Below are 13,449 nucleotides of genomic sequence, written 5' to 3'. Positions count from 1 at the left end.
GTATCTCCACTGTCCAAATCTAAATTTGCACTCCTTACACAACAAAGTATCAAAAAGTATAAAGCAAAACAACCAGAATTTTAAGGAAAAGTATGGGAAAATCCAACATCAGAATGGAGAATGATTCAAATTCTCTCAACACCCTTTTCCTCACTCCAAAATGCAGAAGGGTACAGATTTGAACGTCATAAACTGAACCAAAAGCCCCATAAGCAACACCATATGAAATATCAACAGAATATACATTTATGTGTATATGTCACAATTCAGAGACAAAAACACTCATCCTGGAATGTTAGCTGGATAGAGCAGCAGCTGACCCAAAACTAACAGATGAAAGGTGTGACATTTACTGTGGTGGTGTAAGTCAAATGACAGGAATTTAGGGGTCACTCTGACATAACAGAATAAAAGCTAGTATGTCCAGTTCATTATCTAATTATCCTTTGCAATTAACCACTTCTGTCAATGACAGAAATATGTGAATCACATTAAGAATTAAAGAAAAAAATTCACAATATTTACAGCACTGTTTCTATTTTAACAAAAGGAAATGTTACCTGAATTAACTGGGGATTTATTTTGGGTACTCCTAATTTTCTATGTACAGACAAGGAAGGTTTAATGTTCTGAAAACTAAGATGATGCAATGAGATCAATTAAAACCTAACAAATTCAATGAACTGTTTTTGGAAAATACTGATTATGTGTTATAAATAGGCTTAAGAAAAGATGAATTTTTTTCATGGAGTTTAAAAAGACAGGGAATTATCACACTAAACTTGTTATTAAAATTCACAAAGTGCAGTCTTTGAAACTGTAAGTCTTTGAGTAATATATAGTATAGAGCCAGAATACTTCAGAAAATAAATTATATAATTCATTAAAAATATAAATGTTAAATATACTACTTTCAAACTTGTTGGGAGCCAGCGCTAGTTCACCATGCGCGGCGGTCATGCGGCCTGTAGGAAAAGGCAAAGCCTGAGCTAAATTACCCCTCCCATCGAGTGAGCCAAGATGGCGCCTGCTTCTTGCCCCCTGATTGCCCTGGCGACTTAAACAGCCCGCGCAATAGATTGGTCTACCTAGCAACCAATGACGATGACCAATCAGCTTGCATTGCTTGCTGTTGCCCTATTGGATGATGAGTCCATATTTATAGATATGTGACCCTCCCTGTAAAGGAGATAGAGGAAGTCCACCGGTGAGAAAGGACTGGTGGCAGAGCAGAGGCCTCGCGCGGCCCACGCGGAGACAAATAAAGACAAGGTTGCACACCGTCAGAATTTGTCGTGTGTTCTTCCTGCCGGCCGGGAGCGACACCGACACAAACTGATAGATCATGGGTATTATATTGGTAAAGGAGTATTCCTGGGCTTCCTCAATGGGGAAAACTAGAATTTCAAGGTGCCAGGCCCAAGTGAAGAGCTCAAGGTCTCAGGAAAAACAGGTATACTTAACACACAACATTTTTATGGCTCCCTAATGCTCCACCCCAGCCATCCTTTAAAGTGTGGACAAATACTAGTACCTAACTCAAGGGTTTTTTTGATTCAGTGTGTTAATGGGAGTAAGAACCTAGCACAGAGTATACAGTAAAATGATACAATGATCAAAGGTAATAAGCTAATATAACACAAAGATCTTCAAACAGGGACAGCCATGCAAGTATTTCCATCCAAGTCCACTATGTCTATGCATCAAAAATAGTTGGATAACTGGGCATGGTGGCTCATGCCTGTAATCCTAGCTATTCTTCAGGAAGCTGAGGCAGGAAACTACAAATATGAGACCTATCTGGGCAAAGTGGTAAAACTCTGTTTGAAAAATTAAAAAGGACTGGGGATATAACTAGGTAGGTTCAATCAACAGTACTAAAGAAAATGGGCTTGAGATGTTACCTGGTGCAAAAGGCCTAGGTTCAGATGCAACACCACCAAAAACAAAAAAAAACACCCTGGATATAACCCTCTTATCTCTTCAATTTGAATCTCTACTAAAAACTTACCAAGTCGCAGAACTCAAACACCAGAAGATACGGAATTGCTTCTACACACTGTCCAACACACTGGAGAATATTTGGATGCTGAAGAATACTGGTCAAAATAAAAGACACAGTATTATATTCATCAAGAAGCATGCTAGAAAAACTGTCCAAATAGCAATTCGAGTTTTACCATTCATATGACTTAAATATGCATAACAAACTGAAAAGGTCATGTTAAGATTCTACTGAACAGATATAGCCTGAGTTATTTAACAATTAAGTTATTCAAAGCCTATTAAGTGGAGTTTTTCCACAGATTAGTAAAGAACTAGCCAGTACCTACAATCCCAGCTACGCAGGAGGCTGAGACACGAGGATCACAAGTTAGAGGTGAGCTCGAGTTACTCAGCTACCATACTTCAAAATTTTTTTGAAAAGCTAGAGATAAAGCTCACTGGTAGAGCACTTGCCTAGAATGTGCAAAGTCCTGGGTTCCACATCCAGTAAAAGAAAGGGGGAAAAAACAAAACAAAACAAAAAACTCCCTCTCCTATAAGAATCTTTTCATTTACCAATTTAAGTTTAGAGATATTATTCTGAGGTAGCATTTAAAATAACGCAGACAAAATGTACAAATTTATTATCACATTAAATAACTCAAGTTTTTCTTCAGGATATCTAGTATTTGCATAAATTTTCAGAGTATGTGCAAACTTTTTGGAAAATTTCTTTTTCCAAAAGAAAAATAAAGGTAAATAAAAGCCATGCCAAACTACTTTTTAAAACTTATTCTGAAACAAACAACCTAGAAAGTTGCAAAGTCTGTACCTTCACCAGGTCCTTCAGTGGTTACTTATGATGTAACTGTAACTGTCTACTGCACAAGACCAAACCCAGGGAACTGCCCATGGAAGCAAGTGCTCTACCTCCTGTCACCACTATGTGAGTTATGTGACCACCACCTCACTGGAGGTACAGAACTAGTCTACTAGGCACAGAAATCTGCTCCAAGTTACCCTTTTTGTCTCTTACATCATTAAACTATTTTCCATTTTTATGCTGTTCTCATTTTCAAAATACGGGTTTAAGATTCCTTATCCAAAATACCTGGGACTAGATGTATCTTGGATTTTGGAGTATCTGTATGTATATCCTGAAACCTAAGTCTAGCAAAAATTAAGTTATGGTTCACACACACCTCATATACAGAGCATGAAGGTAACTTTACAAACATTTTTAGGGCCCCTGAGTTTGACTGTGACAAGTCACACACTCAGATACACAAATTTCAACTTGTGGTGTCTTGCTGACATTCAGAGTTTCAGTTTTGGAGTATTTCTGATTTCTGATTAGGGATGCTCAACCTGTATTACATACACAGAATCATACAGGATGTGGCTTTTGGAATTGTTTTTTTCAATTAACACAATGCCCTAGAGCTCACCCCAGCTGTTGCACCTATCAGTACTTCATTCCTTTCTATTGTGCACCAGGATTTCACAGTATGATGTGTATCAGTTTGTTTACCCTTTCACCTACTGAGCAACATTATAGTTTTTGCAGTTTTTTCCCCTTGTGGTTATAAAGTACTATGAACACTCATGGAACGGTTTGCAGGTAAACGTAAAAACTTTCATTTCTCTGGAATAAATAACCAAGACCATAATTGTTAGGTCGCATGAGGTGACAGTTAACTTGCTGTGTCAGTTCAACAGGGCCAAAGTACAGATATGGGGCCAACATCATTCTGGTTTTTTCCATGATGATGTTTTTGGGCTAGATTATCATTTACAACAGTGGACTTTGGGTAAAGCAGATCGCTCCATAATGACGGTGGGCCTCATTCACCAGATGAAGACTTAATGATGATACTAAAGGTAAGAAGGAATTCTATCAGCAGACAGCCCTCAAAACTAAACCATTAACACTGACTCGTCCTCAGGCTGCCTAGATTTTGGGCTTGCCAACATATGCAACTTCATAAATCAGTTCCTTAAAATAATATGTATACTGGCCCTCTTGATATACATACTGGCCCTCTGTATCCACAGGCTCAACATTCATATGTTCAACCCACAAAAGACTGAAAATATCGGCAAAAGAGTAACTGCAACTGCACTAAACATATACATTCAGTCTTGTCATTGTCCCAAACAACAGAATATTTACACAGCATTTATATCATATTGAATGCTATAAATAATCTATAGAGATGACTGAAAACATACAGGATACGCTCAGATTACACGCAAATCTCTGCCACCCTATGTAAAGAACCTGCACATCCTTGGACTGTGGCATCTACAGAGGGTACTGGACTCGATGCTCTTAGGTGCTGAAGGGTACATGCAAATACACATCCATTAGCAATGGACATATGATCTAATTTCTTCTCATCCTCACTAGCATTTGGTAATTTGGTATTGCCACTACTTTTCCAGTTTAGCTTTTCTAACAAGTATAAAGTGACATTTCACTGTGATCTCAATTACATTAATAGCTATGATATTGAACATCTTTTCATGTGGTCACTTGCTAGTCATACATACATTCTCTTCGGTAAGATGTCTCTTAATGGCTTTTGACAGTTTCCTAATTGGACAGTTGCTTTAATTTTTGTTGTTGTTTCCTGCTGAGTTATGAGAGTTTTTGATGCTCTAATTTATCTTTTTTTTTCCTTTAAGGCTCCTGTTTTCAGTGTTATGTCTAAAAACACTTCATCAGGCTCCAGGTCTCAGACTTTCTTCTATAAAAAGTTCTTAAAAACTTCATTTTTTACATTTTAAACTATGTTCCATACTGTGCTCACTTCGGCAGCACATATACTAAACTTTGGTCCACACTGAATTAAACTGCGTAAGATGTGAGGTTTCCAAGCATCTTTCTTAAATATCTAATTGATCCTACATCACTTTTTGCAAAGCACATCTTTCATCTATTTAGCTACTTTTGTACTGCTGTCAAAAATCAAGCGGCCACAACCCAAACTGCAGGGCTATTTGTAGGTTCTCTACTCCATTCCGGTTTGTCTATTCCTCTGCCAGTACGTCTTCATGACTATAACTATATAAGACGTTTAAAAGAGGAAAGCAATTCTAAGTTTATTACTTCTCATTCTTATTTTGGTTATACTAGTTCCTTTGCTTTTCCATATAACTTTGTAATTTTTTGTTTTAAAACAACAAACTTTCCAGATGTGGTGGCACACACCTATAATCCTAGTACTCCAGAGGCTGAGGCAGGAGGATCATTGTGAGTCTGAGGCCATCGTAGGCTACAAAGTGAGTTCTAGGCTAGCCTGAACTACACAGCTTGATCCTTCCTCAAAAGGGGGGAGGAGGGAATAGACAAAAAACAAATTTGTATGGCATCTTTCTGCACAAGGTCATGTATATCTTCTTCGTATTGTTCTAATTTTTAGTATGCATGCTGCTGAAGCAAGCATTTATAATAATCTTGTATATGGGTTTTAAAAGTTTACTGGAATTTCAGTATGAAATGCAACTTATCAATTTATGAAGAATCAACAACTTTACTATGTTTAGCCTCTCAGTGCATGAACACTGCAGACTATATTTATTTATATCTTTGATTTTTTTATATTGGCTTTTATAGCTTTTAGCATACAAGTCTCTAAAGTTTAATTTTGAGAAAAATGAAATATAATCTTTTACATTTTGGTTTTCATGTGGGCAGTGCTAATTTACAGAAATAAAACTGACTTTGTAAAATTAGGCAGGGAGTGTATTTGGGATTGAACCCAGGGCCTTGTGTTGGTTAGGCAAGTACTCTACATCCTTAGCCCAAAATTGACTGTTGATGTTGTATCATGCAACTTCTACACCATGTTGAATAAGAATGACAGTAAACATCCGTGTGTCATCCTGATCACAGGATGAAAAGCATTAAATCTTTCATCATCAAGTATGATGACAGACATAGGGTTTTTATGGATCTGAATTAAGCTAAGTAAATGAAGCCACAATTTTGTTTTTTTCTGACGTTCTTGCTCCTTAGGGTTCTGAAATCCTTTCTTTTATTATTTGCCTTGAAAAACTGTCTTTTAAGAATAAGTTTGGGCTGGGGATTTAGCTCAGAAGCATAAGCACCTGCCTTGCAAGCACGCGGTTGTGAGTTCAGTCCCTGGTACTGATTAAAAAAAAAAAAAATAGGTAAGTTTGCTGGAAATTGAATTGTCTTAGTTTTCCTTTATTTGAGAATGACTTGATATTTCCTTTATTCTTGAAGGATATCTTCCCTGGATATATACTTTCATGGTTCCTTTGAAAAACACCATCTCATTTCCAACTGGCCTCCAGCGTTTGTGACAAGGAACCCAATGTCATTCAAACTGCTTTTTCCTTTCAAAAGTTTTTGTTTGACTTCAGTTTTGAAAAGTCTGAGTTTTAACTTGACTGAGAGTTGCTCAATTCCATCAATCTATAGGTTTTGTCTTTTTAAATTTAGCAACTTTTTTTGTCTTTTTGAGATAGGGTTTCCCTATGTAGTTCAGGCTTGAGTTCACTTTGTAACCCAAGCTGGTCTCAAACTCACAACGATCCTTCTGTCTCAGCCTTTAGAGTGCTGGGATTACAGCTTCCACCACGCCTGGCTAATTTAGCAATTTTTAAAGCCACTGTTTAATGCTTTTTTCTGTCTATCCTCTGTCTCCCTTCAAAGACATCTATGACAAGAATGTTAGTCTATTATGCTCCCCAGCGTTCCTGGGGTTTTATTTTTCTCCAAAGTCCTTTTGTTCAAACTAGGCAATACTTACTGTTTTACCTTCAACTTCCCTGTCCCCTTTCCATTCCACTGCTGAGTTTTTAATTTCAATTCTAAAATATTCCACCGATGTTTTCTGTCTTCTTTGTTGAGACCATATGTATTTCATGTTTTATGTGTACTGCACATGTTCACTGAGGCAGTTCTGTGATGGCCACTGAAAATACCTGTCAAATAGTTCTAGCATCTCTGTCATCTTCATGTTAGCTACCTTTCATAATTCAAGTTGGGTTCTCCTGGTTCTTTAGATTATTGGTTCTTCAGATTATAAGTGATTTTCAATTGAAATTTGGACACTGTGAATCTTATAAGACTCTAGATCTTATTTAATTATGTATGTATGTTGAAAGCAGAAATCTAAAAGCAGTTTTCAATGCTTGATTTTTAAAAGAGCACACTATGTTTACAGAAGGCTTACTTACTAGTAAGGTTCCCCATTTTTCAAAAAAGTATCTTGTTCCTTTGGGCTTGCACTTGCTTTTAACTCTTTCACTATTACTCGTGCTACACTTGTGCCTGTATAAATCTCTCCAAGGAGGACCTAAAACAACACAACAGCATTTTTTGAGTTATTTTCATCAAAATGATAAAGAAGCATGTCTCACTTACCAGGAAATGGAATTCAAGAAAACTTAAGTAACAACTAGATGGTCTTCTATTACTTTACACACTAACTTACAAAAAGCTTAGACACCTCAGACATTTTTCAGGAAAAGAAGTTATTTAAATCTAAGGGGAGATTAGAAAAGGGGAAGAAGCAAAAATGATTAAGAGACTATACAAGGGTATATATATATCACAAAAGTACTAATAATAAACTAAAAATAAAACTGCTCATCATACAGTTACAACATTTATAACATATGCATAAACATACACACATATCTTTTCTATTTATTTTAAACCATATTTTCAAAGTAATAAACCATGACATTATAGAAGAGCAATCTGAAGGTTCCATTCAAACATAATTCAAGTGCTTCTTGGAAATATTTCAACTAAACTGTCACTTAGTTTGCTTCCCACATGAAGAAGAAAGCTGACAAGCTGCCAATGTACAAACTGCTGTTGTGCTAAAAATTTTTAAATCCATTATATTCCAACAACACCAGTCCTTTACCTTCAGTAAAATCTTCAGGCAAGTACCAAAATTTCAGTCAAAATAGTGAGAAAAAGTTTTACTAACATTAGCAGAACATAAAGAAAGACCTACCTTATAAGAGCTAACTATGAGGAAAATATTAATTGTAAAATTAGGACAGTGCAAAAGCATTCCAAACTACAGTCATTTCCCCAGGGGATTTTAGCTCTGGCTAGTACAAGGACCTGAGTTCGACTTCTAGTACCAAAATATAGTTATTTCATCATCTTAAGTGATAATGGAAGTACAGGTTTTAACTGGAAAATGATCAAAACTAAATGACTTTCTTTTAAAATAGTTTTAGGCATACACATTCTTGTAATCTTGGCTATTTACAAAAATGAGGCAGAAAAATCACAAGCTCAAGGCCAGCTTGGGCAAACTTAGTAAGATCTATCTCACAATAATGATAATAAAATAAATCACAATAATAAAAGCAGCTCAGTGGAACATGTCCCTGGATTTAATTCTCAGTATTGGAAAAAAAATTATTATTATTATTATTTTTTTTGGTATGAGGGATTAAACTTGCGACCTTATGCTTGCCAGGCAGGCACTTACATAGCTGAGCTAAAATCCCCGGACCAAAAAAATTATATTTTTATAAAGTAAATTAATTTTAATACTCTAGATTAAGTAAAAACTTGAACAGAACTCAGTATATTTATCAGGAATATAAAGCAGAAGACTTAAGAGAATAAAAAATTCTGATAATTAATTTATATTTTTGTCTCAAAAGACCACTTTGCGCACATACATAACTATAACAGGTAATAAACATAACAATCTTGAGATGTCAATTTAAAGGGGGTAACAAAGGGCTCAGCTTCTTGCCCCATCATCACTAGCATTGTGCTCACTATCTTCAGGGACAATTCATGTAACGCCTGGACCTCTCAGTTCTTTTACCTCATCTCTGATCATTCTTTTTACTTTCTCAGCAGCTCCTTCATGGGTCTAGGCCTAGCTAATAATCATCTTATGGCCCAAACCTTGAATTCCGACTCTCCTTTTCCACCAGTTTCGTTACCTAATTCACCTCTATGCACCATACATGTCCAATTTGCTCTCTGAATCCAATGCTGACAACAGCTTTCTCACAAGCCTCCCTCACTCCCCTTCTACCCTTCACTCCTTGCTGTCTCTGAAACAGCTCAGCCAAACCCTGGTGCTGGTTACACTCAACTACCAGCCTACAATAAACATCAACAGCCGAGAAAAACACTACCACGATGACTGCTCTTACACATCTGTCAGGTCCTCAGCACCGCCCTCCTGCATTTCACCAGCTGATTCTCTTTCTCTCACAACTTTCACATCTCCTGTTCAGACTTCCTATGTGTCTTTTCTCTCTTAAGGGAAAAACAGGCCTCCCAGCCACTGGAATGACCATCAGAAGTGAACATCCTCATTTTAACACCACCCAATGTACCTGTGTCCACACCCTCTGCTACGACCTCATTAGGAAAGAAAATGCCTCTACCACAGTTCCAAGCCCTACAACTCTAGCAACCCTGACCTCTTGATCATCAAGGACTTTGTGCCTATGACTACCTTTTCTCTCCTGCACCATCAGAGTCCTCCCTACATGCAAATATGCTGAAACAGCTTCCCATCCTATGCAAAGAGTATATCATAAAACCTGTCCCTGGGCCTCAGGATATCCCCAGACACATACTTCTCCAGGTTTCTGTTCTTCTTAAAAGTAAAACTCAAAAGAACTGTCTTTTCCTTTGCCTTTCTTGAACTCTTTCCTTGCAAGGCTGTGCCATTGCTATTTCCCTCTATAGTCTCCTGCCAGGGTACCAAGGATACCAATGTTCCCGAGTCCTCATTCTCCCGGTTTTGATCTTGCTCACTCTGGAAGCTGCAGCACTTCCTGTCATGCAACTGACCTCCTGGACCACATTCTCAGCCAGTTTTCCATTCTCAGTCCACGTTCCAAATGCTCCTCTCAGGAGGCAGGCTCCTTCCTCAGTGGCTGCCTTGACTGCACTGATCTATCCTGCGGCAGGGCTTAAGGGTTTAATACTTTTACTTCCCTTTTATCTTCATCTTGAAGTCCTCAATGAATTCATCTAGACTTGCTGCTTGAAATCCTGTATCATCTGTATTCTGGTTCTCCCTCTTCTGACCTCTTGAACTCTGGACCTGCACTTCCAGTTGCCCTTATAGCACCTAAAGCACTTTAGAACTGTCTGCATAGATAATGAATGCATGTAGAGCCCAGGATTCTGGAGCCAGTCTGAGAAACGAATGAAACTATCTCTCTCTCTCTCTCTCTCTCCCTCCATTTTTTTTTTTGGGACAGGATCTCACCATGTAACACAGACAAGCCTTGATCTTATTATGCAGCCCAGGCTGGCGTGGACCTTTAGTGATCCTCCTACCTCAGCCTCCTGAGTGCAAGGATTATAGGCAGGGCACCTCCAGAAAGCGGCTTTAGACTTCTACCACGCGAATACATAGCAAGAAGTAGAATTCATGCGCCAGAAGGTGAATCAGTCAGCACAACTTGATCTTGGACTTTCTCATCTCCAAAAGGTAAGAATACATTTTTGTTGTTTATTAGTTGCCCAATTTATGCACTTTGTTATGCACTTTGTTATAGCAGCCTAAATGAATCAAGACACCCTTCTAAAAAGAGCTGCACATCTAGGAATGCTAGAGCTCACGTTCCTATGTGGTTACAGGGTACAACAGGGAAACTCTATTCATACAGCAATATCTACACAGAATGTGGAACATCAATTAATACAAATCCTAAACTGATTAATCTGGAGGCAAAAAAATAAAACTGAAAAACACTTTACCTTTCCAAACCAGCCATTTCCAATTTCCTGTATATAGTTTAGACTGTGGCGGGCAACTTGAGACTTCAAACCTTCTGTAGTAAAAAGAAATTAAGAATTTAAGTGTCTAACTAAAATAAATGTTAAATACCTAACATCTGAGGTACAAATACTAATATAAATTTAATGCCTGTGCTAATAAAGTTAGAAACAAATATACAGAAGACTGATTTCAAATAATGATAGAACATTTGCATATTTTAATACTGACAATATTTCTGAATGTGTATTCCACTTGAGTCATTACTACTTTGCACTGTTTTTCTGATCCAACAGTTCTAGTGTGGGAACACCACCAAGTGGACCAATACAGACATAACAGGAGTATTGGAAGGAAGATGAGAATGAGAGAAAAAACATTTGAAGACATAATGGTAAAAATGCCCCAAACCTGCTAAAGGACATGAATCTACACATTCACCAAACTCTAACATTAAGCTCAAAGAGACCCGCATCAAGACATACTAAAATTAAGCTACAGAAAACCAGAATCAAACTACAGAAAACCAGAATCAAACTCTTGTAAGCAACAAGAGAAAGATAACTCATTTATGCACATGGGATCCTCAATAAGATTAATCGCCATTACTCATGGAAAAAAAAAAAAAAGGCAGACCAGAAAGCAGTGGGCTCACAAGACAAGTATTGACTGAAAAGACCAGTGAATCAAGAATTCTGTCTTGGAAAAACTCTTTCAGAAATGAAAGAGAAATTACAATATCCTCAGATGAATGAATGTATAATTTATAGCTAATATACCTGGCCTACAACAAATGTTCCTGCAGGAAGAAACAAAAGGACAGCAAACAGTAACTCGAGCTGTATGAAGAAATGAAGATCTCCGGCAAGCATAACCAAACGGGTAACAGATCAGCCAGTATTGTTCTATTATTGCGTAGAGTTCCTCTTTTTTATTTCCAAAGTGATTTAAAATAGGCTTTAAAATTATAAATCCATGTTAATGGGCATAAAATGAATGAAGTTGTAATGTGTAACAATGTAAAAGGAGGGAATGTGCTGTATGGGAGCAATTTTCATTATGTCAAGTTTAACCCAACTGTTAGAAATGCAAGAGGTTACTTATAATCTTTATTATAACCACTAAGCAAATATCTAAAAATACATTCAAAAAGAATGAGAAGGGAATCAAAATAATAAAACAAAATAATGTCAATTCATACCAAAATCTCAGTAGTGTGTTCTGTAGAAATAGAAATTAGAAACATTAATCGAATTTACATGAATTGCAAAGGATCCCAAATAACAACAAAATTTTTTGAAAAGAAAAACAAAGTTGTAGGACCCACACTTCTCCACTTCTACCACAAAACTCAAATGACAGTAATCAAAACAGAGTGGTATCTATTAGCATAAGGACAGGCATATAAATCAATATAACTCAGAATCCAGAAATAAATTCAAAATAGTGTATTGATTTTCATAAAGGATGCCCAGACAATTCAGTGAGAGAAACAACTCCAAACACCATTATTCAGAAAACTGGATAGCCACGTGGAAAAGAGTTAAAACTAGACCCTTACCCTATACTACATTAAAAAAAGAAAAGAAAGGAAGAAAGAAGTTATTTTGAACACAGAAAAGGGAAATATTTCTTCAACATTAAAAAAGTTATCTGTAGAGATATACCTTAAAAGAACTCTAAAAGAGACTAGTAAATTTTGGCTCTAACAAGACAGTTGACTATATTAACATCAGGAAACCTGTTCATCAAAAAAAATCTATTTTTGTATATATGCGACTTTTTTCTTTTTGTGTGTGCCACTTTGATTTCCTTTTATTTTTAGTGGTTTCCATGGGAATTACAGTTAACATTCTAAATTTATAATAATCTAGTTTGAATTGATACCAACTTACTTCATATATAACAGCACAAACCACTGATGCCCAATCAGCAGAAATATAAATTGGTACAACTTCTGAGGTGGATTAACTGGTAATATCCATTAAAATTTTAAGAACATACACAGTTTTACTATTTCTAAAAATATATTCTACAATAACATACATTAGTACAACAACAATGTTGCAGACACCGTTCGTAAAAGCATTATTTATTTTTTTAAAGCTTTATTTTTAATAGCAAAATAGAAACAATCCAGATACTCACCAGTCACCTGGTGCCTCTTTTTTTTTTTTTAAGATCATCCTGCTGTGTTGCCCAGACTGGTCTCAAATTACCTTTCCACCTCAGCATCCACAGGAATGTGCGCTACCACCCAACCTTAGTGTTCTTTCTTTTCATCTTTACTTATTATCTTACTTGAAGTTTGTATTTTTAAATTAATAATAAAGTTCTCCCATTTATTAGCCTTTTGAATTTCTTCCCATGATTTTCTTCTTTCATAGCCTCAGCTTATCTTTTCTAGTGGAGTTATTTCTTACTCTTTTACTACACATTTGTGTGAGCTCTTATATATGTTATGGTTTGTGTTTAGATGTCCCCCTAAAGCCCCATGCACTAATAGGGGGCAAGCTTTTCAGAGTGTGTATTTAGAGTGTGTGGTGCTGGGATCAAGACTGTGTGATGAGCAAATCAGTCCACTGATTGGTTTGGCACAGCTCCAGCTAGGATTAAGGGTGTGAGAGCTACACCCACCCTAGGGACAGAAAGAGGCTTGTTCTTCTGCCTCTTGTCTCTTTGCTACAGTCTGCCCCATGAA

At 36.8% G+C, this 13,449-nt stretch overlaps 1 protein-coding gene across 2 annotated transcripts in view; it reads right to left on the bottom strand.

Moving 5' to 3' along the window:
* Lmtk2 (lemur tyrosine kinase 2) overlaps nucleotides 1-13,449 on the bottom strand; it is a 97,202-nt gene that overhangs the window by 53,776 nt on the left and 29,977 nt on the right. For both annotated transcript variants that reach the window (XM_005003708.4, XM_003469887.5), the window contains exons 4-6: nucleotides 10,730-10,803; nucleotides 7,198-7,316; nucleotides 2,012-2,099 (exon numbers count right to left, since the gene is read on the bottom strand). In XM_005003708.4, the coding sequence (XP_005003765.2) occupies nucleotides 2,012-2,099; nucleotides 7,198-7,316; nucleotides 10,730-10,803 (281 nt within the window). The remainder of the gene's footprint in view (nucleotides 1-2,011; nucleotides 2,100-7,197; nucleotides 7,317-10,729; nucleotides 10,804-13,449) is intronic.

The sequence above is a fragment of the Cavia porcellus genome, unplaced genomic scaffold (genome assembly GCF_034190915.1).
Source record: "Cavia porcellus strain 051 isolate PalLab524CR breed Dunkin Hartley unplaced genomic scaffold, mCavPor4.1 scaffold_23, whole genome shotgun sequence".
Lineage (NCBI taxonomy): Eukaryota > Metazoa > Chordata > Mammalia > Rodentia > Caviidae > Cavia > Cavia porcellus.
The sequence above is the reverse complement of the archived record's forward strand: the minus strand, read 5'-3'. Positions and strand labels throughout refer to the sequence as shown.